Here is a 27,031-nt window from a genome sequence, read left to right as displayed (position 1 = left end):
ATCCCCAGTGAGCTGACTGTTTTGGTGGTCCCCAGATGTCCAGGGACTCCCTGCAGCACACACCTTTCAGCTCATTCTCCCTGGAAAAAAGGCCAAGCAGAATCTCAATTCTCCTCCTGCTCCGGCTTGGGTCCTCGTTCTGGTCCCGCAGCATGCCCACAGCACTCTGCACACAGGTCCTCAGCAGCACCGTGGTGTTCAGGATCTCACCCTGCCCAGGAAAACAAGGTCATTCCCCTGGAGTGACCCTCCTGTCCCCAGCACACTGCCTTGGAAGGTTCCCAGGGCTCCCTCAAAGGGCCTGCTGCCTGGCATCCCTGTTCCCAGCTTCCCTCAGCTCAGGCTGCAATTCTCAGCTCTTTTGCTGTCAAGAACATGATGCAGCCTCTGTGGCCCTTTCAAACTAGCCTGTGAGACAGCACTTGTGCTGAGTTGAGATCCCTGTAGGGGAAAGATTCAGCAGTTTGAGGAAGGAAATGGAAATAATCAATGTGACCAGGGAAAATCTGCCCTTTCTGGGAAATGCTCCATGTCCCTGGTGCTGGGCATGTCCAGCTGAGGCTGCCAGGGGCACACGAGGCAGTGTGAATATGGCTGCAGCACAGCCAAGTCCTAAGCCAGCTCCAGCTCCACCTCAGAGCACACAGCTGGAGTGAGGCTCAGGACCACAGCTCCCCCCTCCTGGGCAAGAAAGGCAACAGAAGCTCTTACAGCTGACTTTTAAAAATCAGAATGAAATTACTAAGGAATTACAGAGTCCTTAGAATGGTTTATTTCTTTAGTGATGCTGATTTTGACTGGGTAGTGGGGAGGAGGAACTTGTAGCTGATCAGTAACATTCATGATGCAAATACTGCTGATTGGTTTCGGGTGAAGGGGAACACAAAAGGTGGGTTGCACCCATGGATGACAGAGCAGAGAGCCACAGTGACAGCTGAGAGGCAAACAAACGTATTCTGAACTGACCTCATGGTGCTCTGCTCCTGGCACTGTTTCTCCAACCTTCTCCTGCTGTGCTTCTCCATTGGCAGGCAGAGCTGCAGCTAAGGTGCAGAATTTTTGTTAGAAAGCAGCAGTGCACCCTCCATCAGTCAGATGAGAGTTTATTTTAGTAACTGCATCCCAGAGCAGCAGAACATCTGTCAGAGACCCATTACCACCTGCATGAGTAGCTGAGATTCACCTCAAACACAGCCACAGCTGCTCAGGCTGTCAGGCTTCATGCAGCAAGAGCTGGAAGAAATCTGACACTGGGCTAATGCCTTAAGCTCTCTCTGACTCCTGTCAGGCAGTGTGGTGAAAGGAAGGAGAGCAAGGGCAAAGAAAGATCCTTGTCAGTCTCTGCCGTGCAGCTTTTGCTACCTCCTGTACTAGGAAAGAGCACTCAGGCTGCTGAGCAGTGCAAATGCCACATTTCTGTCAAAAAGAAAACTAACTTGCTTGATGACCTAAAGTTGTAGTAATGAATTAAATACAAGTTGGTAGCCAGGTGGTGACCCGCACAAAAATCAGGTGCTGAGCAGGGAAAGTCATCAGATACATTGTGCCAGGCATCAGTTCTTGTAGTGGCAAATCTGGGGCCACAGCTCCCCCTTTCCCCAGCACACAGCTCACCTCTGGTTGCACCTGGATCCTGAGAGAACACCTGGCTGATGGTGAGGTTCTGCAGGGCTATCAAGTTAGAGTTCATGTCCTTGGATCTGCGGAGGTCATCGATGTGCACTGACTGCCACAGCCCTACAGGCACAGAACAAGGAATCACTCCCAGCCTGCAGCTTGTTCTTCCAGAAGAGCTCCCCCAGAATTACCTGCCAGCCCCTGGGGTTACCTTCAGGGATCACCAACTCTCACCTCTTGCTGTAGGAGGGGAAAGCACGATGCCCTCAGAACCTGCTGCTGCACACATCCCTGCCTAACAGTTCCAAGGTTGAGGCTCTCAGAAGCCCCCAGACCCAGAGGAACTTTGCTAGACACATCAGCACCTGCTCCAGAGCCTCTGGAGGACAATACACCCACAGAGTTACCCTTGTGGCTGTGTGCTGCTCTCCAGCTGACTGGAGAGGGGACCTGTCTGTCAGCAGGCAAGGCAAGGTGCTCCCAGCCAGGACTGCCAGGTACTGATCCCCTGGGCAGTCCTGTGGGAGAGGGAAGCAGCTCTGACAACCCACAGGACACACTGAGTCCAGGTTTTCAGCATTTAAAGGAAGAATGAGCAAGAGAAAAGATTGCCTGAAGGCAACTGAAGAGTGAGGAGGGACAGATGGGCACACTCACCTCCTTGGAATCCCATGTAGGATGTTCCTCCTTCCAGCCGGGAAAGCTTCATGATAAAGTAAACAAAGACAGAGACCTCCCCCAGGTCCACCTTGTTGATCTCATTGACAACAGCGTACCTGCAGCAAAGAGGAAATGCTGTTGGCAGAGCAAAGGCACACAGAGGCCCATGGCCACAGGTCTCTGCTCAGAGAGGACACGTGTCCTCTCCCAAAACAGACACAGATGACTCCCACTCCCTTCCTCCCAGCTGCCACCTCCAACTGTGCCCTGAATTATCCCATGATCCTCAGCCCTTCAGGACTTCTGCAGCCAGTGGCCAGAATTCACACTACAAAGGGGATTATCTGCTCATTTCACCCAGTTTTGCTTATTCTGACTTGGGATATAGATTATTTGAAATACAATCCGTGCATTTAGATTAATTCTGCTACAGAATAAATTCTGCAAATTCCTGAGAGTGAGATCCCCAAGCAGCACCAATAACCAAACACAGAGAGCAGTGGCCAGTTAGAACTGAACCATTCCACACCCCACTCACTTGGCTGAGGTGATGAGCTGGGCATCCTTAGAGCCATCCTCAAAGTCTGTCTGAATAATGAGGACTTTATTTTCTGAAGTGGAATCCAAGAAATTCCTGAAGAGTAAAAACAGATTTAACAAAAGTCACTAAGTATAAAGATCAAACATTAGAGACCACAGAACCAGCCACTCCACATTAGCTTTGGCTGCTGCAGGAGGAGAGAGAAAAACACGAAATCCCATCTCATGTGATGGAGCTGACAAGGTTTGTCCCTTATCAGCAGATATCTGGGCAGCACAGCCTCCCTTTTCCATATGTGCTACTCCGAATGCTCTGCCCATGCACCTTCCACACAGCTGACAGCCCATTCCAAGCAGGAAAACACCAGCCCAGACTCACCGGATGCACTTCAGGAAGGAGTACTCAGTGTCAAACTGCTGCAGGAACAGGATCTGGGGCCTCTGGGCCTTGCCCTGCACCTCCCTCTCCAGGCAGGCAGCATCGGCACTGGTGAGCAGCCATGAGAAGGTGGTGACCTGGGGAAAGAGGGGCAGCAATGCAGCACAGACCCACCTGTGCTCTCAGGGCTGCCAGCCTGCTGCAGAGCTGCACTGCGCTGCCCCAGCCTGCTGCAGAGCTGCACTGCGCTGCCCCAGCCTGCTGCAGAGCTGCACTGCGCTGCCCCAGCCTGCTGCAGAGCTGCACTGTGCTGCCCCAGCCTGCTGCAGAGCTGCACTGCCCTGCCCCAGCCTGCTGCAGAGCTGCACTGTGCTGCCCCAGCCTGCTGCAGAGCTGCACTGCCCCCCAGCCTGCTGCAGAGCTGCACTGTGCTGCCCCAGCCTGCTGCAGAGCTGCACTGCGCTGCCACCCAGCCTGCTGCAGAGCTGCACTGCGCTGCCCCAGCCTGCTGCAGAGCTGCACTGTGCTGCCCCAGCCTGCTGCAGAGCTGCACTGCGCTGCCACCCAGCCTGCTGCAGAGCTGCACTGTGCTGCCCCAGCCTGCTGCAGAACTGCACTGCCCCCCAGCCTGCTGCAGAGCTGCACTGCCACCCAGCCTGCTGCAGAGCTGCACTGTGCTGCCCCAGCCTGCTGCAGAGCTGCACTGCGCTGCCACTCAGCCTGCTGCAGAGCTGCACTGCGCTGCCACCCAGCCTGCTGCAGAGCTGCACTGCGCTGCCACCCAGCCTGCTGCAGAGCTGCACTGCACCCCAGCCTGCTGCAGAGCTGCACTGCGCTGCCCCAGCCTGCTGCAGAGCTGCACTGCACCCCAGCCTGCTGCAGGGCTGCACTGCACCCCCGAATCAACGTTTATGTCCCAGCACCCAGCTCTGCACACCCAGCACTGTGGTGCATGCAGGCGGTGTCATGCTGCAGCCCTGGCACGGAGCTGAGCAGGGTCAGGAGGGCTGGCTGCACCCCAGCCTCACCTCGGTGAAGGTGGTCTGGGGCCCAGCCCCTGCACCCACGTGGGCTCTGAGGAAGTCAGCGAAGGAGGTGTGCTGCTGCTGCCTGAAGTAGATGTGGTCCGGGGAGGGCACCATGAACACCCTCACGGAGTTGCAGAGGCGGATGATGGCGTCGGGGGTGGCACAGTTGAGCAGGGCCAGCCGCGCCTGCTCGGTGACGCGGGGCAGGAGCTCGGCGGGGTCGCAGGCCGGGCCCAGGCGCTGTGTGCCCTGCAGCACCAGCGAGGCGCAGGTGTCGGCATGGTAGCCCACGAACACGTCTGCAGGGCTGTACTGCTGCTGGCTCATGAAGTACTCCTCTGTGTTGACCGCTGTGAACTCCTGCACCCACCGCTCCAGCTGCTGCACGGCCTCCCTCTGGCCCTTGTCCAGCATGGTGCTGATATCCAGGTAGTGCTTCTCCAGCCGGTTGATCAGTGGGATGGGGAAGTGCTTGTACACCACCTCCTTCTCCTCAATGACGATCAGGCGGAACTCGGGGTGCACCCGGCACTTCACCCGGTGTGTGCCCAGCCCCAGATCCACGTACTTCTGCCCAGCCAGGTACACGTAGTACTGGTTGAGGGCATCATAAAGGCTTTCGTAGAGATTCTGCAAGTTGAGGAGCACAACCATGTGGCCAGTTTCCATGCAGACCTTCACTCGGTTGATGTTCCTGCATATCTGGGTGTATTCTTGGTCCTTAGGAAAACTGGAGCCAAAGATGATTTCTGGCTGCTGTCGGGCAGTGAAAAAAGTCTGCTGGAGGATCTGCAGTGCCACATAGTTCTCAGTCAACACAAGCAGGTATCTGCAGTCCCCATCCTCAGCACTGCTGTAAATGTTCTGTCGGATCAGCTCTATCCTACTGATATCATCAGCACGTATCTCCTCTTTTTCTGGCAACTTGGAAGTGAATATTTCCAAGGCATTGACATCATCTTTGCCACCGAAGTTACGAAGAACCACTGTGGCAATGTCCTGAGGTGTGGGATTCCTACTGGAGCTCTTAGCTAAGGCAAAAAACATCTTTATGAGGCTGTAGTAGTCACGCAGGCCAAAGAACTCCCTGTCTTGGGCCTTGCAAATGTTTTCATATGCATCTGCAAAGTGATCGAAATACTGCTCAACCTTCTGCAGAGCCCCTCGTGCCGAGCAGCAAATGCCCTTTGCGCTCTTGATGAGCTCCTCTCTGCTGGGGTCCCCACGAGACACAAAGATGCCTCGATTCATCTTAGCAGGGTCCAAAGCCCAGTTGGAAATCCCAATGAAGCCAACCTTTTTGTGAGGATCAGGGACATCATCGATGCAGCCATCCTCCAAAAGTGGATGCAAAGTCTTCAAGGGCATTTTGGGAGAGTCTTCTGCCAGCCCAATCTCATCCAAAACCACCACTGATACATACTCCTCCAAGTTTTTCCCTTCCTGGAATCGAGCACAGTGCTTGAAAGTGCCTATGATTCCCTCTGGAGTGGAGAGGGGGCTACACTGAAAAGACACAAGATGGATCTGCTTCAGGTGCTTGAACAGATCAGAATGAGCTGCTTGACCCTGCATAGCATCAGCCACAATGGTTTTTGCCAGGGATTTGGAGCTCCCAGGCTTCCCAACAAGAAAAAGAGGGATTTTCAGCTCAATACAGATGACCATCATGAAGACATTTTCCTTCAAGGCCAAGTTCCTTGCTATGGTACCATGGAGTGGCACCCCACTCAGGAATAAGTCCTGAATCAGGGAGATTTCTTCCAAAATCTTTTTCTGGGTATTGTAAGGCTTTGGGAGGACCTGGCTGATGGCAGTCCTGTACGGCTCTTTCCTTTCCAGGGACGCGTGGTAGCAGACCCCAACCGCCAGCACCAAGGACCAGATGACCTCATTTCTGTCACCATTGCTCTTGGGAGCTTTCCTGTCAGCCAGGTACTTACTCAGCTCCGTCAGCAACATGGAGCTGTGCCTGTAAAACCACTTGAACACCTCCATGCAGCGCTCCACGTCCCGCAGGCTGACGAAGCTGCACTCATTGTCCGTCTGCCTCATGTACTCCTGGGAGGCAAAGAGCACCTCTGTGACCGTCCTCACCTCATGCTTGGCCATGGGCAGCTTCTCTGCCACGTGCAGCTGCTCTGCCACGTGCTGCACGATCTGCTGGATGTACATCTTCTCCATGCGGCTGTTGAGCTGCCCAAAGTCCCAAACCAGCAGGACCATGCTGGGCGGGAGCGCGTGCACCCGGTACACGAGCTGCCTCAGCGGGATGGATCCCAGCTTCTCCCGGGTGTCGTTGGCCTTCACCCGGTAGCCCAGCCCAGCCAGCTCCAGGCGTTGGATCATCCTGTCCGTGTGCTTCCGGTAGGGATTGCAGGCTGCGATGATCCGCAGGCCAGAGCCAGAGGCCAAAGGCTCCCCCTGCACTGTGCGGTCACACAGAATCTCCTTGATGCTGCTCACAGCATCTGTTGTGTTGGCTTCATCAAAAAAGAGGATGGTGTCCAACCCATGCTGCTCCTTGTTGGATTTAGCCAGTTCTTCTGCTTTTCTGATCGTGGTGTAGATCATCTCTGCAGTGGTACCTCCATGAACCTTCACAAGCTTCAAGTTCTCCACCTCTACAGAATTTCTGCGTAACTGGCACAGGAACTTCACCAGCCTGGTTTTCCCACAGCCTGTTTCTCCCATGATGACCACCGGGATGTTGCAGCGGAATCGCATCTCAATGGCCAAGATTTTCAGCACGTTGTCTGTGGTGAGCTCGTACGTCTTGTCGGGGTCAAACACCTTGGGGAGCCCCAGCACCATGCAGAGCCTCTCAAGCTTCTCCTTGCGGGACAGCTGATCAAAGGGCACGTTGAAGGGAACCCCCTGCAGTAACAAGCCCTGGTACAGCCGGGCAGTCATGATGTCCTTCTTGATGACATTCCCATTCAGAGGATCAATGGCATCTATGTGATTTCTGGTGTGCTGGAAGTGGAAACCAATGAATGTCATGGATGTACGATCTGCATTGAAAAACAGATAGGGATGAGGCTCTGACTCCCACTTCTTCCTGATGTGGAAAGGAAGCAGATCTTCCTCTGCGACGTTCTCCAGGTGGGAGGATTGTCTTCCTGAACTCTGGTCGGAAATGCTCAGGGAGGGCGTAGCAAAATCCCGCGCCATTAAAATCATGAAGCCAACCACAAAGTTCTTGAAACCATTCAAAGTGTCCCCGACAAAGCCAGGGTCACAAAAGACAGAAGCCTCGCAGTCTCTCAGCTGAATGTTGAGGAACCAGGTGAAGTTGCGGAGCTCTGCCCAGGAGGGATCCAAGACACCGCAGTGCTGGAAGAGGAGCTGCAGACATTCCGCAGGGCTGCCTTCCACTGAGAGTGCCTTGTACTGGAACCTGTCCAGGCTACGGCCTTGGTCAAACCTCTTCAGGTACTGAAAGGGTCTCTGGAAAGCCTCACTGCAAAATTCCTCCATGTCCATTCCCACATCCCCAGAATGCTTCTCAAGTGTCTCCATATCTTGCACTTCTTTGGGAGACTTGCACATTATTTTAGGGAACACATCCAAGAAGTGATACTTCTGGCCCACTGACATCTGGACAAGAGAAAAAGAAAAGGTCATCACAGAACTGTAGCCTCAATCTTCATCAGCCTAGTTAATCTATTCGTAACGATCTCCTTGCCTAAAACCACAGACCTGGGGAACAGAAGCCAGCCTTTTCCCCATGCATCCCTTCTTCCACTTAAAGTGCATCAAGGAATCCTATTTCTGCCTACATTTTCCTTCCAGGAACATGAGCCTGGCATCACATCCACCCCCTTCTCAGGGCTACTTCAAAGAAAACAAACCCCAAGAAACTGCTGGTATTTATTCCTGTCACTTCTACATTCTGCTCTTACAGCTGCATATAAATATTCCCCTACTTTCAAACATGCAAATTAACATGAGGGAAGATTAGATTTTGCATTTTTATGAATCCTATAAATGTTACAGTGGGGCTTGGACTAACAGGCCTTCAGAAATCACCAACCCAAGGAAACCAGACAGGCCTAATTTGCTGTCCGCTCTAAATGTCACTTTGTACAACACCAGGGACACTAGTTTGTTATGGAATACAGCACACTCCCAATGAAACAGGAACTCCTGTGCTGTGTTTACAGTTACAGTCTCTACAACTCACCACAGCTATGTACAAACATGTGCAAAGTGACTGAGAAATTCCCAGAAAAGGAGCATTTCTGATACGTACAGGTCTGGCTGCTGTCTCTGGCTCTGGGGACACCTCCAGGATTTCAATGATGTACAGATGACACTTCTGCCGTAGCCACATATTGCCGTTATTATCTCTCAGGTACTGCAAAACCAACAGCTTGAAGAGAAACTCTGGAATTCCACGCTGCACCTATCACAAGGAGAGATACCAAGGCATTTCCTCTTTATCTACCCACCACAACTTCACAGAATCACAGAACAGTTGAGGGTGGGAAGGCTCTCTGCTTTTAAAGCAGGCCCAGCTAGAACAGGCTGCTCAGGGCCACATTCAGTCACACTTTAAATGTCTCCAAGGTGGAGACTCCACAGCTTCTCTGGACAACTGTTCCAGAGTTCAATCACCTTGATGGTATTTGCATTACTTAGACAATAATGAGAGAAGACTTGCTAGGGAAATGGCTAGCTGAGAAATAAGAGCTTTACAGAAAGCTCCTGCAAGGGTCCACACAGGACTTGTGGGACAAGGCAGCTGTGGGAGGGATGTACTTACTGAGGAGGTGATATCAAAATGGAATATCATGGGCTTTGTCTGGTGTTCTCTCTCCAGAAAAGGCAGGAGAGATTTTAGCACTTTATCTTCATCCACTTCTGGTTCCATCAGTCTGATGGTTTTCAGAAGTTCTGTGCAGTAAGGCTGATATTTTTGCAGTCTCTCATGCAGCCTCTTCACATACAGAGATTTCCCTGTTATTTAAAACACCACAAGAATCAAAGCCATCAATATCAGATAGATCACATTAAGAGACAATAGAAAGAAATAAAATGTTTAAGTACCCCATGCCCTAAAATCTCTGAAGCTTCCTAAAAGGCATTCTAGAACAAAGTCTAAGTCTGGTTTGAGCAGCCGGAGCCTGGAATTCAACACATTGCTCTTGCTATCCATAAGGTTAGTTTTCCTTCCACTGCCTGAAAGAAGCTTTACTCTTTATTAGGACTTGAATTTATTCTATTTTGTGCTTGTTTCTAAAGTCAAACCAGGGGACAAGGTGACTTTGAGCTTTCACCTCCCTGCACTGACCAGTCTGAATTGCTCTTTTTGACCAAGATACTTAAATCTTGGACACAAAACCTGGCAAGGTGAGCCCCACCCTGGTTTTGAGCTCTCAGCAGAACCCACTCTGCACATGCCATCTTACCCATGCCAGCTCTTTTGGAGGACACAATCCCAACGCACATGTGCTCCTTGAACACGGCTGCAGCCGAGCAGGAGGGCTGGGCCACTCGGAAGTGGCGCTGCAGGTACTGCCGGATATCTTCCTGTGACCTCTGGGGAATCATGTGCACCTTGTAGTGGCTGAAGGCAGAGGGCAGGTAGCTGTTCTCCCGCTCGCAGTTGCACAGGATGACGAGCCTGTAGGAGCTGTTGTAGCACTGCAGGTGCTGGAACAGCTCCTCTGCCCTGCAGCTGACGTCGTAGCTCAGCTCATCTGCATAGAGCATGGTGTAAATCTTGTCCCCACCCTGGCAGGGAATGAGGCACCTGCGCAGGAACAGCCCCACCTGCTCTGCGCTGGTCTGGGGCGTGCACAGCAGCACCTCGTCAAAGGTGGGAAGGGGCTGCTTGGGGCTGTTCATGTAAATGGCCAGGGCTGAGCTGAGCACCTCGGAGCGAGGGCAGGTGATGAGGTTGGGCTGGCCCACACAGAGCAGGTCCCGAGGGAAGTCTCTGGTGACACGTTCCCTGCCACTGCTGGCCAGGTTCCTCAGCCACACGCCCAGTGTGTCGATGTCCAGGCAGTTGGGGAGGAAGGAGCCCATGTTGCTCATGTAGCACTCCCAGATGTGCTTCAGCCGGGTGTTCAGGTCCCTCTCCCCATCCATCAGCACCTGGAAGTCAGAAGCAGCCTTCCCTGAACTGGGAGGGCCCTGGTTCCTGAGGGTTGTGAGGACATCCTGCTCAGTGCAGCGTGGGTTGAGGAAGGAGAGCATCATGAGGGCAGCCTGGCTGGGTCTGCCCCGGCCCAGCTCCGAGCACAGGAACACCAGCTGCTCCGCACTGTAGTAGTTCAGGTAGAAATGCTCACATCGCTTGGCATTCATGAAGCTTTTCCAGCTCTCCAGGAAACTTTCCATGGTCTTGCAGAGGGCTGGGAGCACAGCTGCCATATCCCCTTGCCCTTTCAGAGCTGGGATGGGACCCAGGGAGAAGTTCATAAGAACACAGTATTCTCTGCGGGGGGAACAATACACCTGGGCAAGCCAGGAGCGGAAAAGCATGTTCCCAGCTGAGTAAAGGTCTATAAAGGCCTGGGCAAGTCTCTGGACATTGGAAAAGACCTGTGCAAAGACAGAGGAGAATGAAACATGCAAATCGGCTTGTTTCTGCCATGAAAACCCTGGAAAGACATTCAATGAATGTCCCAAAGTGTGTCAGGCCTTGTACAGCAACCAGCGACTCTCTGTGATTTTTTTAACAACAGCATCCCCAGGAAACCAGTAAGGAACTCCCAGCTTGCTACAAAATTATAGTGATGCTGCCAGCCAGGACAATGCCCAGTGCAGCCAGAGGATAAGGTCACCAGTTCACTCTTCTGTCTGCAGCTTAGTTCCACCTTAGCAAGGAACCACAGGCAGGAACACCCCCAGCAACTCCACTGTCAACCACAGCCTTAAAAATCTTAGGGGAAAAACCAGCCCTGGCCCAACACCAGTTACCCCCTGGGTTTGGAATCTGACCTCAGAGAACCTCTCCACCTCCAGGCCTTGCTCTCCCTTGGCAGACATTAGCATCAGTTTGTTCTGCAGCTCGCAGAGCTCTGCCAGCGAGTACTTCTGGGAGGCCTCAGTGTCCTTCGAGGCCGCCGCGAGGGTGAAGTGCAGGACACTGTCCAAGGAGACCTGCCAAGAGCAGGAGCTGTCAGCGTTGCTGGGGCTGTGGCTCTGCCCGAGGCCAGGGCAGCAGCCCCCAGGCAGGAGGGGCAGCGGGAGCTGAGCGATCTCAGCCTCACCTTCTGGCCATCAGCCGGTGCCTTCAGCTCATAGACCCCTCTGCTGTTGATGGCAGCTGCCAGGGACAGCGAGGACAGCTCCACAGAGCCGTGGGTCTCCTTCACGGTCTTCAGCCATTCCAGGTGCTGAGCCGAGGCGCGCTGTGGGGAGAGGAGACACAGCACTGCCCCGACTGCTCTGAAATCTGATCCCTGCTTACACCCGCCCAGGACAAACAGCTTGGGCTGGCACAAGAGTTTTGTGATGGGGAAGGAAGAAAGGAATGAGTACTGGCTTCAGCCTGCTCTTTCTGCACTGTCCTTCCTTACCCACTCCATGGGAGACTGAACAGAGCCCACAGAGCTCCAACACCTCTTGCTACTGAGGCAGGCCCTGCTGCAAAAGGATAAGAGCTCCCCAGCACCTGCCTTCCCTCTTTCACACCATCAAACTTGCATGAGCTAAGCCACACATCACAGTGGAAAGCCTCACAGCACTCTGGAGAAATCTGTGCTACACCAGCTACAGCTGCTGCAGTGAATTTTTGTGCCACGGGAACATCAGCTGTTTTTCCTCCAATAACAAGAGCCGCAGTGATGTCCCCACACAGGTGCCATTTGCCCAGTGCAGCCCAACTTCCAGCCACTCCTGGAAGGCAGAAAGGCAGGAGGATGCAGAGGCCCTGCCCCAGCAGAACTCACCAGTTTGTCAGGGAGGTTCTTATCACTGTCCAGGGCTCGCCACAGCTTCTCCAAGCAGCTCATGAAGTCCTCGAAGCCCGAGTCCTGGTGGAGCTCGTAGAGCAGGGAGGAGTAGCCGTGCACAGTGCCATGGAAACAGGCCACACGGTCTACATCCATGTCGTTCTCCCCCGCTGAGATAGAGGCCAGGTCAACAAACACCTTCACCTCATTCATGTCTGAAAGGAGGCAACACAGGAGTGAGCAACATGTGAGGCAGCTTGGACACCAGCCCTCATCACCACCCTCTAGAGGAAATGCAGAAAGAATGCCTTGAACAGCAGCTCCTGTGTAAATGCCGATCAGCTTTCCTAGGCCATCCATCCATCCATGGACCCCCACAGACCCCCAGATCCCCAGCCAGGATGGGAGCAGTGCCTGGGGGTGTGTGCAGCTGAGGGCGTCTGCGCAGGTCAGACATCTCAGCTGGCAGACACACAGCTCCATCCCCTGAAACAAGAGGTCTGAACTGAGCAGCAGCAGCTGCTGAAGCCCTCCAGACCCAGCCCAGCTCCCAGCTGGGTGGTCCCTGTGTGCAGCACCAGCGCATGGGCATGTTTAAAGCATCCTCATAGCACGTTCTACACCAAAGCCCATCAGAGACGTAACTCTCAACACCAGAAGCTACAAAGGCACAAAGCAGATGGGTCAGGGATTCAGTGTTCCTTCTGCCTCCACACAAACTGCCATCCCTTCTAGTACTCTCTAATTCCTAGGTGAGCAGCACACACCTTTGAGTGCTTCTCTGACCCAGCAGACAAACTCCTTCTGCCGGGCGAGCTCCTTCAGACAGCTACAGCGAGGCTGAGTGATCCCCTGCAGCAGCTGCTTGGCTTGCACTAGCTCAGGGCTGATGGAATCCAGCTTCTGATTCTGGAAGGGTTCAAGCTTTTGTGTCTGGAAAGCAAGTGGTGCAAACACACACTGAGTCTGGAATTGGGAAATGTCACTGGTTCTGCAGCAGGGAAAAGAAAGCCCTCTGCAAAGCCACACCCCAACAGAGCAGTATCATCATCTCTCTTTAAGGAATGACTACACAAAAGCACTTGGAACATCTGAATTTCACCTCATATAAGCATTTTGGGACAAGGAATGACTCTTTACAGACTGGGATAGACTTGTGGGAAGGCTGACACTAAAGAGCTGAAGTCACAGATACTTACTATATGCAACAACTTTTCCAGGATTCTGAAGTCACCAGAGAGGCCCAAACACTCTTTCACACGGTCAATGATCCTGATAGCTTCACGGATTGAATCTATTTCATAGTACTGCTGGATCTGCTGGACTCGCTGGTCAACCCAGCCTCTGTCCTCTGCAGGCTGAAGCTCACAGATGGTGTTCAGCTCTGCTCTGAGTTGGTCAGGATAACCCATGAATTCCTGGAAAATTCTATCAACTGCAAAAAGCGTGAGACTTCCTGATCTGAGCCCATCATACAGCTCTGCATAGCTGTTAAAGCAAGGGCGGATCATGCTGTTCAAAATATCATTAAGGTCCAGCTTAGGAACAATCTCCTCCTTGTCCTCCTCCTCCTCCGAAGAGTCACGCTCATACTTCTTTCCTACCTTCTCTACTGCTTCCTCCCAGAACTTCTGGAAGATCAGGCTGTCCTTAAAAGAGTGCATTTTGCAGACAAACTTTTTCATCTTTGGGCTCAGGTCGTAGAAGGTCTCCAGGGGCCTCTTTCCCACCTTCACAACTTTTTCCAGACTTTTTGAGTGAAGATCTATTGAGTGTTGATATTCCACCTTACCTAAAACCACTGCAAACCAGAGACAGGCCAGAGGGAGATCAGATGGTGCAACCTGGCTCCAGCTCACTTCATCCCATCCCCCAAGCCACAAAATGCTACCAGGCAGGTGGACCCCTCTAAGTGTCATTTGATGCACAAGCACTCATTTGACCACCCCCGCCACCGGTGCTCTGGGTTTACTTCCCCCACCCCTCCTCACCCTCATTTTGGGGCTTAAAATCAAACCTGTTCCCAAAGCCAAGAGATTTTCAAGGAAAATGCTGTTTTCAGGACTTGACACTTTCAGACTGCTCCCCAGAACTCTACCTCTAACAGGCTTCTGAATCCCCCGGCACATTCTCACGAAGGTTCCTATTGCTTCTTTCTCACTTGTGAGCTGTGTGACTTCTTCATGCCTCAATGCCAGCTCTTTTTTCAGGCTTTTCTGGGACTGCTCCTTTTTCTCACTTGGACATTGCTGGTGCTCTGAAAGAAAACTCACCTGTAGTCACAAAGCAGACATGTCCCAAGCCCTGCATCCCAACTCGGGTTGGGAACTGCAGAATCACAAACCCTGCAGTGACAACACAAACTGGAGCTGGGAGATCCCTGCCCAGGCCAAGGAACAGCACTTCAAACTGCTGCAGCCCCTCCTGAGCATCCCCAACCCCTGCAGCCCCTCCTGAGCAGACCAGCATCACTACAGTGATGCCCTAAGCCAACCATGCCCCTTAGAACCCATCTCTTACTTGTCTCCCAAATGCAGAAGAACTGTTCCTTGTGCTTGAAAATCTCCTTCAGGTGTTTCACAAGGATGCAGCCACTGTAGATACCACTGGTGACACTCGTAAGCGCAGAGTCTGCTATGGCAATGACCTTCTTTGCTTTATCAGTGAGTTTGTCCAGATGGTTTCTGTTTGTCCCTGTTCCAGACACAAAGCATGTCATGTTTCCCAAAAAACAGGCAGAGTCAGGAACTTTCCCATGCCATGGCACAGACTCCTTCCATTTCCTACTGAATCCCTACCCAAGAGCCTGTGGACTCACACCACCCTCCAACCCCTCATGTCTTTCTGAACAAAACCAGGATCCCAGGACAGCAATGTGGAAACTTTCCATGAAGAGCCCAGACCCAAACCCTGTGGGGCAAACAAAAGCCATTTGGACCCGTTCTCTTGGGCAACTCTTTGGCATTTTTGTGTGCCAGTAACTTGTGAGAACTTCTCAGGGAAAGAAGTTATGGTCCACAAATCCCGAGGAAGCTGTAGTGGATTAGCACAAGAGGAATAGTGGCTCCTTCTTCCTTGGCCTTCCCTCTCCAAACCCAAGCTGAATAGTTCAAGCTTTGAGATAGGGACTAAAATAAGAGCAGGACAATTTCTCTCTGCTGCTCTGTGCAGTGGCAGCAGCAAGGCAGAGAAAAGCTTCTCAGGGCCTCCTAAAACCCAACTACAGACCTACCATAAAAGCTGAAGATATGTTTGATGTCAGGCCATGTGAGCAGGTGGTGCAGAATCGTATCAAAATCCCCCTCAGACTGCTCAGCCCTGACTGGCCACGACTTCACCATGACAGCAGACACGAGCTGGCTGAACTTGCCCATGTTATAGGCAGAGATCCGCTCCAGGAGATTGTTCTGCATCTGCCAGGGCACACAGAGAGGACAGGGGCAGGTCAGACTCTGGGGTCCCACTGTGTCCGTGTCTCAGAACTGGCACTGATGCCAAGGAGTCACCTCCAGTGCTGAGGAATATTCCAAAACAGCCCTTTGACACAAATGACACCACAGCTCATGGTGGAAATGCATTACAAATATTCCTCACAGACCTCATTTCCTGATTTCTTCTTGATATTTTTTGTTGTTGGTTTAACAAACAATCTGCAGCAGCTCAAGCAACGTCCACCTCCCCTTCCACCACAAGGCACATCCCTGTGCAACAGAATTGCTGTGAAACCCCACTTACCTTCCTCCTCCCTTCCCTACCTTTCCTTTCCCCTACCAGGGCACACACAGTACCTGGCAAGCCGCAGATACAGCCTCTATGGCACAGCTCTGGAAGCACTGGCTGATGGAAGAGTCCATCCTTGTGATGTAGTAGTGCTGAGAACAGTACACCAAGATTTGGTTCACTGGAGGCTCCTGAAGGGCAAAAGGGAGATTTCTCACCAACTCAAAGTGTTTCTCCTGGCAGCATGAAGCAGTGATGCTATCAAGACAATAAAAAGAACTTGAGCATCAGCCCATTTCTGAAGGCCTGGGAGAGAGATCAAATAAATAAATGCTTGGAAAATATTTTAAGGATTTCCATCTAAGGTGTGTGATTACTTAATATCCACCTCTCCAAGCCAAACTCACAGCAGAAAATATTTGTTTCCTGACTTCACCATGAAAATCAATGGCTTAAGGAAATGTGTAATTGCTGTAGAAAGGAGATGAGGAGATATACAGCGTCAGTTTGGAAAGGACTAACCCATGTGGGTGTGCATTTGGGAGCCTGAGCAGCACCATTTCTGCACAAGGAATGAAAAGAGAGGCACCAACTTGGCTTCTCTGAGCCCCTGGGTGTTTACTTAGCACTTGCTGGTTCTTAAAACCACAGAGGTGACAATTGTTCGGAATGTGGATTTCCTCTGAAGCACCAGGACCTGCAGCCAGGCCACTGACCAAGATTACAGCGTGAGACATTGTCATGGCCAATTGCTGAGCCTCCAGAACCTGGTTCATAACAGCAATGGCAATCGTTATGGCCAAAGCCACCATGTTTGCACGTGCTCCTGCTCCAAGCACAGCACAAGTGTGGCAGTACCAGCTGTGGGTTTCCCTGGGTCTGGATTCAAGGCACTTGAGACGGTAGCTCATGTTCGGACTTATGTGTTTATTACTTCTTATCAGTAAAACAGTCTCATTACTGTGAGTTGGGCAGCTTTTCATTAGAAGGCACAAAATGGCTACCAATCTCTTGTTACAAGGCCTTTTAAGACTCAACTATCCAATGAAGAACTGACACCTGGATTAGTTTCCCTTTTAACCCAATAACTGATCCCACAGAGCCCGCAATGTGGACTTTTCTGCCCAATTGCAAAACGCCACTCAAACCCACAAAGAAGAAGGAAGAAGAAGCAGGAAGAAGAAACCCAGGATGGCACCCTGTGCCCTCCATCTTGCTTCCATCCACAACATACTAAAAATCCCAAACCCTCAATTTCTCACCAAGTGATACACTTACACTACTCTCTATAATATATTTCACACTTTCGTGGATTCTAGTTTATCTTGAAACTTTCTCCATGGATGAGGATCCAAGTCAGTGCTCCCCTGGGGGTCAGGGCACCCCAGGGCAGAGAGAGAAATATTCCTGGTGCTCTGGGTTTCCACACACAAGTCACTCCATCTGCTCTGGGCACCAGCCAAGGCTGCCTGGAGTCTCCCCTACCTGCTGGATTCTGTTCTTCAGATCTGCAAGTAAAGCATTCCTCCATTTCTGGGCGAACTTCTTATCTGGAAAGCTGATTTTCACAAACTTATCCCAGACCTGCAGGGGACAAGCAAACCAACCCAAACTACTGAATGGTGAGATTTAATAGGAAAATTAAAAGAAAGGAAAATGAAAGAAAGGAAATTAAAAGAACAATGTAGAAGAGATGCCCCACATGCCTCAGACAGTCTGCAGCCCTTTCAGATGTTTCCAATCTGAGGAAAAGGAACACTCCCAGAGCTGCAAAAGGCATCTTTTAAGCCCAAAGATTGTGTAAATGTCTCAGCTGCTGAAGGAGACATTTAGATGAGCCACTTCCAACCTGCTGCTGGAAACTGTCCCAGAGAGGGCCAGAGGGCCCAGAGGGAGCAGCAGCTCAGACTGGCAGGGCTGCTCTGAGCTTTGCCTGCTGGAAGGCCTGAGGACAACCAGTGGGACACACTGAGAGCAAGACAACTCCAAGGGGCAGCTCCTCATCCAGCAATGCCTTTCAGAATGGCCAATGAAGAGCAGAACAGAGGTGAGCTTCAAACACTGCCCATCCCCACCCCATTCCTTACCCATCCACAGCTACAGAGCCCAGCAAAGAGCCAGACTCAAGACCCTGGCTAAGCTACAGTAAAATCCCTTTTTACTGACATTATCAGAAGATGACAAACCTCAAGTTCAGAGGAGAAAGAGAAGATCACATGGTCTGAGTGCTTCTTCAGTAACTTGTGATCCAAAACCTTTCTGAACCAGGCACGAGCTTCCTTCAGAGCTCCACTAAGCAACTCTTCCATTGGAACTTCCTCCACAGCATCCCCTGGAACCTGACCCACACGGAGGGAAAGACAACAAATAAACACAGCTCAAGCAGGACAGCAATAGACAACTGATTTAAATCAGTATTTCTAAAGAGAAGACCAAAAGCATCCAGAACATACAAGAGCCCAGCAACAGACCCAGCACTGCTTGAATAAAGAGCAGAGAGGCTGGGAAAGTGCAGTGCTTACAGGCAGGTTGTGCTTAAGCTTGTTCCAGGAAGTAGACAACAAATGTTTAAGGGGAAACAAAACCAGACTTAAAACAAAGTTTATCACAGCAAACCTGAGCATCTGACCTTATTTTCAATAAGAACCAAACTCATCAGGTGACTCCACACCTGTCTGAAAGTCTCACAGTCTTGCTTAGAGTGTGAAGTTCTTCAAACAGAGACTGGACCTGACCTCAACCCAGTGTGTTATGCCACACTTGTAATATTTCTGGGTACCTTGCTTGCATCAAGCCAAGAGTTCTTGGTACTCACTGCTGGGGGCTGAAGCTGGGCAACCTTGGTAATCAGGGTGGCAGCAGTGGCAGGGATCAGGAACAACATCACAGTCCTGACAGCCTCGCAGAGCCTCTCATGCAGCCTGAGGCAGCGGGACATGCAGCACCGCCAAGAAGGAGCCCCCAGAGCTCTGCAGGGCAGCAATACAGAGGGAGAGTTAATTTTCTGCTCCAAGGAAAAATAAAAAATTAAAACAAAAGTAAAAACCCCACCAAATTCAACACAGTGTGGCAGCTACCTCCCTCAGATGGATTTAAAAGATGGGATGGAACTCCAGGATTCTTTTCTCCACAGAGATTTCAAGGTACACAAGCAGGACCCCAGCCCTGGTGCAGAGGCAGACATTGCTCTCACAGAGGTGCACTGCACTTACCTGGCTGGGGGCTTATCCAAGGCACACAGCACTGTCTCTAGAATCCTCATTAGCACCTGAGACTGGAAAGACAAAAATATGATACTGTGGAACAAATTTTACAGACTGATTTCTGATTAGCTGAGGAGGAGGGAACTCACTATTCTTTCACATCTTCTCCAACATTTTCATAAATACACTGTAAAATAGCAGAACTTATTTACTGGATCTAAGAGCCAATACCTGGACGGCTTTTATATGCACAAACCCAACCTGTACTTCTTACAATATCTTTTATTAGTTGCAAGGTCCTACTCCTGCTGTCCTTACACCAATACAAAAGTTTTCACAACAGCAGGAAAATCTCCCAAACCAGCAGCCCCTTGCCCTACCCTCCTGTGCAAAAAAAGTTTCAGGTACACGTCTCTGAGGAGGTCAGGATTAAAACATCTGCCATCACTAACCAAGAGCAAATCCAGCCACGAACACCCTCCTCTCATCAATGCCAACACCACTTTTTGCTGCAGATAAACCCCTAACTCTCCCCCTGAGGAGTCTCTGACTTCAGAGCAACTATTTTTGCTCTTAGCTAGGTTTGAAGCTCTTTGTGCTGCGACCTGCTGCCAGCCCCAGTCCCCTCAGGGATGGTCAGTTCTGCCAAAAGACACCCAGGAGCCCAGTTTGAGCCTTCATCCCAGAGCTGGGTAAAGCTGCCAGATGACAAACCTGAGAGCTATTGCACGAGAGCTCAACATTGTCCAATCTGTACAAAACACCTTGAAGAATAAGTAACGGGTCACTGGTGAAGTCTTCTATGAAGTCAGCCAGGCTCCCCAGGGGCACCACACAGAGCCAGGACTTGACCAGAGTCCCATCAAATTGCATCAAGTATCTCTTTTCTCTCATTCGTGCCAGCATTTGGGTTGCTCTGGAGGGGAGACAAAACAAAATCTTCAGGATTCCAGGGAACAAAATGCTGTGAGCTTGTGCAGCCCACAGAGGAGTCTCCTCCATTCCTGTGCTTTTGTCCCTGCAGCTGAGATCAGTGGGAGTCCCCAGGGCCCAGGGGTGGCACGGCAGAACCAAACCACGGAGCACAAGCACTTGGGGAAAATAAACTCCAGGTCTTGCTCAGACTCTACACAACTGGAGCAGCTTTGGCTCCCACCAGCTCCCTGGCTGGCAGAACTGGGGGGGTTGTGTTTGAGGGGTCACACAGTGCCAAACTGGGCTACACTCAGTGACATGTGAGCCACCAGTGTGGCTGTGCCCAAATACCCCAAACATCCTCCCTTAACATGCTACATTTCATACTCTTTAAAAATAGGGGAGATGAAAAACAAAGAGATTTGAGGGCACTGGGAGGAACTGGGAGCTCTGGAAAACTCACACATCTTGCTTCATCCTGGTTTCAGCAAATGGAAGCCCTTGCAACCCTGCCCAGGCATCCTCCTCCACTGGCTCATGCTCCTGCTGCAGGGGAGCAGAAAAGGAATGCAGAAGGGGAAGGACCCACACCCACTGGTCTACGTCAAGTTCAATGCACCTCTGGCAAAGGTTTTTCAGCTCAACCGTCAAGCTAAATAAAAAAAGAAAACAAAACAAAGACACTGAGTGAAAGAACAGCTTTTTCCTGGCCTTGAGAATGCCCTAGTGGAGTGGGAGGCCATATTTCAATCTCCCTACGCACCTTCAATTAACCTCTGGTCATTATTTTAGCTCCATCTACTCTTCGTTGCAGAGTGTACCTCTCCAGGTTTAAGGCCCAGAGCTGCAATGTTACGGAATCTCTCTGTACAGATCCTGCTGCTGGAGCACTGGGAAGACCCAATCCTTTACCTACAGTCTCCCCATGAGCCCTCCCAGCCCTGTGACACCCACCCAGAGAAGGACTCCAGAGAGAAATGCAATGGCTGCAGCTGTGTGAGTGAAGAACTCCAAATCCAGTTCCAGGTAGTCAGATTACAACCTGGCAAACAGGCACTCCAGGGGAAACCAACCAAAAAGTGTGGAATGATGCACTACAACCTTGCCTGGATGTTAGCCCTGCTTCAAGCAGGAGGCTGGAACTGAGACCTCCAAAGATATCTCCAAATGTAACTTTTTCTCTGGTTCTCTAGCAGTAGAGAGCTGGATTCTGGTTGTTTTATCAAAGCAACACCAGCCTGGTCAGTTAGAAGGTACATGGAACACTTACCTGGAAACTCCTGCAAAAGCCCATTTGATGCAATCAATCTTATGCTGTATAACTTGTGGTGACAGCTGATCCAAGCACAGGAGGCTGCACAGGTCAGCCAGGTCACTTTTACCTTCTGGGAGTGAACAGTGCTCATATAACAGAAGAATGGTGAACCCTGCATCCAGTTTTCTTTGCATGACTCTGCCCTCTGGAGCAAGGAAAGGGAGAGCTATTGTCTTCAAATATTTTAGCAGCAAATCATTCACCTGGGATAAAGAAGAGAAGAAACAAACCAAGTACAGCATTAGTCTTTCTCTTCTGAAGCCAATGTCTTCTGCCAGTTCCAGTGAGGCCACAGGACAGGAAGGAGCAGCCCTGAAAACCAAAAAAGACAATGTGGCATTTCTGTCACATTTCCTAATTATGTCAAACAAGAAATTTTGGATTCCAGAAACCCTACTGGCATCACTGCTTAGAACAGGATCAGGAGCTTCTCCCAAAAAGCAGGCAGCTTTGAAACAAGAGATGAGTGCAGAGAAGTTGTTAGTGACAGAACAACTGGCAGCAAAACTTAATGGCAAGGTTTAGGAAATCAATATCCAGACATAAAACCCACTCAGGTATGAAGTCACCACGTCACAGCCCTGCTGCTGACCCCCATGGGGTCTCAGAACCACACCGAGGTGCACAGGCTGACTGAAAGCCCTCAAAGCAGTCAGTGACAGCCACCCCAGAGAAGGATCCCCATTGCTTCTGGACCTGAACTTTGACTGGAAAAGCAAAATTAACCCAGTGAGGTCAGCAGGAAAATAAAAGTTTGTGTTCAGTAACAGAATGCTTTCTGTCTCTGCAAGAGAAGGGATTACCTGCTCTGTGCTGAAGTTTAACTCTTTCCATGCCATTGGCCTACCATCAAACACCCGCTGGCCTACTGCAACGTAATGGAACTGCCTCATCTGACAGAAGAAATTGCTCAGATTGTCAGGATTCCAGGTTTCAAGAATGCTGAAGATACTTTCTAGCATAATATTGGCAGCAATTTTCTTCCCTTCCACTATTTCCTTGTTTTTATCCAAACTCAATTTCTGCCGGATGTTTTTGACTGGGGAAGGCTTTGCACACACGATGTCATCATACTGGTGCCACACTGGAACAGCAACACAAGAACACAGGAAAACAACCATTGCAATCAGGTGCCTTCTCCCTTCCAACTGCCACAGCAATATCCCCAGCAGCCCACTGAGCTGCCAGCTTCAGACAGGGCTGCCTGCAGGAATGCTGGGCCATAGGAAAGCAGGGATCACCCCAAGGTGCAGGTCCAGCCAACAGAGCTCACCTCCATTTTTGAGGAATCTACTGTTTATCAATAAGCAGCGATTCACGGGATTATTGGATACTGTGTTCTTGTAAATGAACTCATACTCCCCTTTCCCACAGGTCACCCAGTACTTGTAAGGAATGTATTCATTCAGGATTTCTCTGCTGAGAGTTACATCACCTTCAATGAGGTATCCATGTTCTTCCAGAGGCCTTGGAAACACAAACACAGCAAAGGCAGGCAAAGGACACATTAGCTGATCTCCAGACCTCCTTTTCCAGGCATTGCTCCATTTTTAATAGGAATGGTGACGCTTTAGAACAGTTTTCTCCACTGTGAAGCCCCTTGCTGCAACCCCCAGCTGTGGGCACAGAGCCACCCCTTGCACAGCGGCTGAGGCCCCACAGAGACCCCGTTCCCAGAGCAGGGAACACTCACCGGATGCACTTCAGCTCGCAGATGTTGTCCTCCCAATCAGCATAGGAAGGAATGCCCTGGGCCCTGATGAACACTTTATCGGTACTGGGGTTGAGCTTGAAGTCTTTGGATAATATTGCATGGAAATACACTGTAACACCCTCATTGCGGCTCACAGAACTGCAGGAAAGAATTGGAAGGGGAATAGAAAGGATTCTGTTGGGGTTTTTTAATTGCACAAGTCACTGTAGACCTCAAATCAGACTCGATTTGAGACGAGTTGAGTGGCTGCAAGATCCATAAACTCTGGCAGCAGTTCACTCAGGCTGATGTTTGAGCAAGCCTACCGCAAAGCCCAGTGCAAAAAGGAAAAATGGGCTCGTAAAGGCAGCAGGAGATGCTCTGGCCTAGCAGAGTCACCTGGAATGGCCACACTTTCCACCCCTTCCAGCTCATACACATTAAGCAAAACATCAAAACAGCTCTTCACACTATTCACCTGAAGCATTGTGTGTGTGAAGCACGTGGTGCTCATTAGAGCAAGAAATAAGAGAATAACCTCTTTTTTATCCATCAGATGCTCAAGCAGGTTCAACACAACACCCAGGACATCACCTGTGCTGCATCTCCCATTCAACACCCCTCTGTCGTGCACAACCACCTCACCTCAGTTTCAAGAAAACTCCATTTCCACATGTCCAAGGCACATACTGACCCAATCCCAGCACCTCAGTCGGGAGTCCTGATTCCTCCTCAGAGCAACTCCTGTTAGTGAAGAATGCTGGGAGCACCAGGGCTGTTCTCACCTTTCTTTAACCTTTTCCACAGGTTTCTGCTTCTTTTGTTCCTTTTTGTTCTTGGAGCTGTCTGCAGCAGCCACAGCACCCTGCTTTCTGGCAGCCTCCGCTCCTTGGCTCTGACTTGTCTTTTCACTCATATTGGGCATTTTCTCACATGGGGTCTGATTTTTCTCTTCTGATTTTTCTCATTCTGCAACAGGGAGACAAACAATGCCCAATGAAACAGGAGACCCTGGAAGCACAGCATCTCCTCCTGGTGTGTCGGCACTTGAGAGACGGGACTCCTGGTGCAAGCAAGAAGCCATTTATTGTTTCTACAACTCCATTTATAAACTCTTACAGCCTTAGGTAAAATTTTTCACTGCTAAGAAATAACCACGTTTCTTAGCTACACTGCTTAACCAGTCTTGCATGACTTCCTTTAAACAAAGCCAATTTCCTTTTTGTTTCCTCCCTTACATTTCTGTTCGACGTTCCCAGGGCCACCAGAGTCAAGATGTTCACATCACCCATCAGCTGTGCAGTACTTTCTGCTCTACTGCCCATCTGCCCCCCAACACTGGTGCACCACCAGCTTCATCCTCCTGGAAGCACTGATCCCTCGCTGAGGGAAGCCACTGGTAAGGAAAACAGCCCATGAGGAGCCCAACCCAAGCACACTGCCACACAGCTCAGTGAGCCCCAGTCCCAGAGGATGGGGCATAAAGAAAGCGAAAGAGAAACCACAGCAACTTCCAGCTTACCAGGCCTGTGTATGAACAGAGCACAGGCACCTGCAAAACACAAAATCCCCTTATTCAAGGGGATCCCAGAGCTCTCCAGAGAGCATGGCTGGCTGGAGAAGAGACACCTGCCACTCCTGGGGGCATCTGGGCCACCCCTCAGTGAGAGCTAGAACTGACACCCAGAAGAACAGAACTCAAATTAGAGCGTAATCCTCCTCAATTCACCCCTGTATGCCTGGGCTGGTGCTCCTCAGCATCACTGACAGCACGAGCAGGTCACACTGACAAAGGAAGCTTTGCCCACTGGAATACTCACCAGAGCTCACTCACACTCACTTTAACAGTGGAACTGGTCCCTTTCTGCTTGAGCTCCTTCCCAGCCTGTGGGCTCTGAGCCCCAGGGGAGGTCTTGGTCTCAGGCTTGTTTTGGGGGGCTCCCTTGGCAGGAGGCAGCCCAGAGGGATTCGCTGCCTGCCCTGCTGACAGCAGCTCCTTGCTGCTGCCCCAGGCCCGGGAACTCGCTGTGGCTGCTGGCAGCTGGCCAGAGGCACCACTGCCCCTTCCACATTACCCCTGGCTGCTCCATCCCCCACCTTGTCCCCTGGGGCTGCGGCACTGTGAGCTGGGGCGGCCCCCCTGGCTGTGCTGCTCTGTGGGGCTCAGCCTTGCTGCTTCCGGGCTGCCAGCTTCCTTCCCCAGGGGTGCAAATGCCTGTTGCCTTCAGGTGCATCTCCACTGGCATCAGTGCATCCATCAGCACCTGCCTTTGCTCCCTCACCAATGAGGGGTTGCATTTCCTGAGGAACAACACATGTGTCAGGCAACTCTGTGGTTTGAGGAGGCAGAGAGTTCAGGGCAAGAGGTTCCCTGGAGATGGACATATGTTTCTTTGCTTTACTCTTGTTCTCTTTCTATTAAAAAAAGAAAAATACCACAATGTCTGTTTATTCATGGCCAAAGGGAAACTCTTTGTCACCTCCTCGGTTGCAGCAAGTGCCGACATCTTCCTGCCACACAGGGCTAACAGAGAATGATCAGGAAGAGAAGGTACAAGACCAGCCAGTGAAACGCAAATAACTCTTGAGAACTGTGTAGGTTTAATACTCAAGACCTGCTCAGCAGGAGCAGAGAGCAGTGCAGCAGTGTCTAAGCTGACTCATGTAATTTGTGGTTTCCCCCTCCCGGCACCGCAGCTCCACACGCACAACACAGCCTCAGCAAACACAGCGAGCTTCTCCTGGAGGAAGCCAGGCAGCAGCTCCCTGACATGGCCAAAGGGATGTGGGGGATGCAGCTTGGTCTCCTCACTTCTAGCAAGAGAGCAACAAGGCACAGCTGCTCCCCAGCACCCAGCAGGGTCCTCACCTTCTTCTGCAGAGGAACCACCTGAGCAGAGGGCTCTGTGTTGTCCCCTGGAGCTGTGACATACTCCAGCACTGAGGATCCCTCTTCCTCCTCCCATGTCTCAGCAGAGCTGGGAGATTCACCTGCAGTGTCAGGTGTGCTGTTGGGCAGAGCACCTGCTCGGTCCATCAGTGACTTACCCTTTGTCTCCTTTATTTCAGTGGTGGAAGAAGGCCCAGCAGCACCTTCTCCCTTCACCTCTTCCTCTGCATCAGGGACTGCAGGGAGCTGCACTTCTCTTCTCCCTGCAAAGCAGGGAAATTAATCGTTAAACTGGAAACTCACCCCCCAGAGGGGTCGCAGGATGGTTTGGGTTGGAAGGGACTTTAAAGCTCATCTCATTCCACCCCTGCCACAAGCAGGGCACCTTGCATGGGACCAGGTCACTCCAAGTCCCTGGATGGGGGAGAGCATCAGAAAAAAAGGCAAGACTTGTGGGTTGAGATAAACACAGTTGAATAGGGCAGAAAAGGAAAATTACAGTAACCATCCAGGAATATCCAAAGCCAGTGATGCACAGGGTGCTTGCTCACCACTCTCTCAGCAATGCCCAGCCAGCCCCTGAGCAGTGGCCCTCACCCCTCGGCCAAATCACCCCAGTGTTTCCTTCAGCACCATGCCCTGTGCTCTGCAACATCCCTCTGGGCACTGGGGCAGCTCTCCTGGCTCTGCCCCCTTCCAGCTCCTCGCTGCCCGGGCAGCCTGGGAACCTGAGAAATCCTTGGCTCATTGGAAGCACTGCTCAGCAGCAGCTCAACCATCCGGCTGTGATCAACAGCAGCCTCATCCTGAGCTCAAACACAGCTCTGAGCCCGCTCCTGGGAAGAGCATTGCCTCTGTCCCAGGCAGAGCCAGGACATGAGCCCCGCTCGCTGCCCGGCTCGGCCCCGCCCAGGGCGGTGCTACCCCGTGGACGGGGCCCGTATGCAAATGAGACCGCTATGTGATGGGCGGAGCCTGCATGCAAATGAGACAGCAGTGTGATGGGCGGGGGCTGTATGCAAATGAATTGTTATCTGTTGGGCGGGGCCTGTATGCAAATGAGACCGCTACCTGATGGGCGGAGCCTGCATGCAAATGAGACCGCTATCTGATGGGCGGGGCTAGCGCGACTCTCCGGGGGGGCACAGGCAGGACCGGAAT

At 51.4% G+C, this 27,031-nt stretch overlaps 1 protein-coding gene across 4 annotated transcripts in view; it reads right to left on the bottom strand.

The window, feature by feature from the left end:
- LOC139592141 (E3 ubiquitin-protein ligase RNF213-like) overlaps positions 1–25,245 on the bottom strand; it is a 37,945-nt gene extending 12,700 nt beyond the window's left edge. For 3 of the 4 annotated variants that reach the window (XM_071431636.1, XM_071431633.1, XM_071431635.1), the window contains exons 1-31: positions 24,821–25,245; positions 23,766–23,949; positions 22,981–23,139; positions 22,561–22,754; positions 22,091–22,371; positions 21,243–21,490; positions 20,436–20,624; positions 19,772–19,973; positions 19,067–19,128; positions 18,670–18,823; positions 18,041–18,193; positions 17,340–17,438; positions 15,923–16,045; positions 15,367–15,547; positions 14,655–14,828; positions 14,233–14,391; positions 13,334–13,935; positions 12,902–13,067; positions 12,132–12,349; positions 11,451–11,591; positions 11,179–11,340; positions 9,639–10,779; positions 8,993–9,186; positions 8,480–8,632; positions 4,225–7,824; positions 3,197–3,333; positions 2,816–2,911; positions 2,275–2,393; positions 1,615–1,737; positions 967–1,043; positions 64–211 (exon numbers count right to left, since the gene is read on the bottom strand). In XM_071431636.1, the coding sequence (XP_071287737.1) occupies positions 64–211; positions 967–1,043; positions 1,615–1,737; positions 2,275–2,393; positions 2,816–2,911; positions 3,197–3,333; positions 4,225–7,824; positions 8,480–8,632; positions 8,993–9,186; positions 9,639–10,779; positions 11,179–11,340; positions 11,451–11,591; positions 12,132–12,349; positions 12,902–13,067; positions 13,334–13,935; positions 14,233–14,391; positions 14,655–14,828; positions 15,367–15,547; positions 15,923–16,045; positions 17,340–17,438; positions 18,041–18,193; positions 18,670–18,823; positions 19,067–19,128; positions 19,772–19,973; positions 20,436–20,624; positions 21,243–21,490; positions 22,091–22,371; positions 22,561–22,754; positions 22,981–23,139; positions 23,766–23,905 (9,595 nt within the window). In that variant the 5' untranslated portion in view covers positions 23,906–23,949; positions 24,821–25,245. Of the gene's footprint in view, positions 1–63; positions 212–966; positions 1,044–1,614; positions 1,738–2,274; positions 2,394–2,815; positions 2,912–3,196; positions 3,334–4,224; positions 7,825–8,479; positions 8,633–8,992; positions 9,187–9,638; positions 10,780–11,178; positions 11,341–11,450; positions 11,592–12,131; positions 12,350–12,901; positions 13,068–13,333; positions 13,936–14,232; positions 14,392–14,654; positions 14,829–15,366; positions 15,548–15,922; positions 16,046–17,339; positions 17,439–18,040; positions 18,194–18,669; positions 18,824–19,066; positions 19,129–19,771; positions 19,974–20,435; positions 20,625–21,242; positions 21,491–22,090; positions 22,372–22,560; positions 22,755–22,980; positions 23,140–23,765; positions 23,950–24,218; positions 24,339–24,820 lie in introns of those variants that run through there. The other variant, XM_071431634.1, reaches the window with a different exon arrangement.
- Positions 25,246–27,031: the final 1,786 nt, after the last annotated feature.

The sequence above is a fragment of the Agelaius tricolor genome, unplaced genomic scaffold (assembly GCF_023055355.1).
Source record: "Agelaius tricolor isolate 1412-34295 unplaced genomic scaffold, bAgeTri1.0.p SCAF_8, whole genome shotgun sequence".
Classification (NCBI taxonomy): domain Eukaryota; kingdom Metazoa; phylum Chordata; class Aves; order Passeriformes; family Icteridae; genus Agelaius; species Agelaius tricolor.
This window is presented reverse-complemented; position numbering and strand designations above follow the sequence as displayed.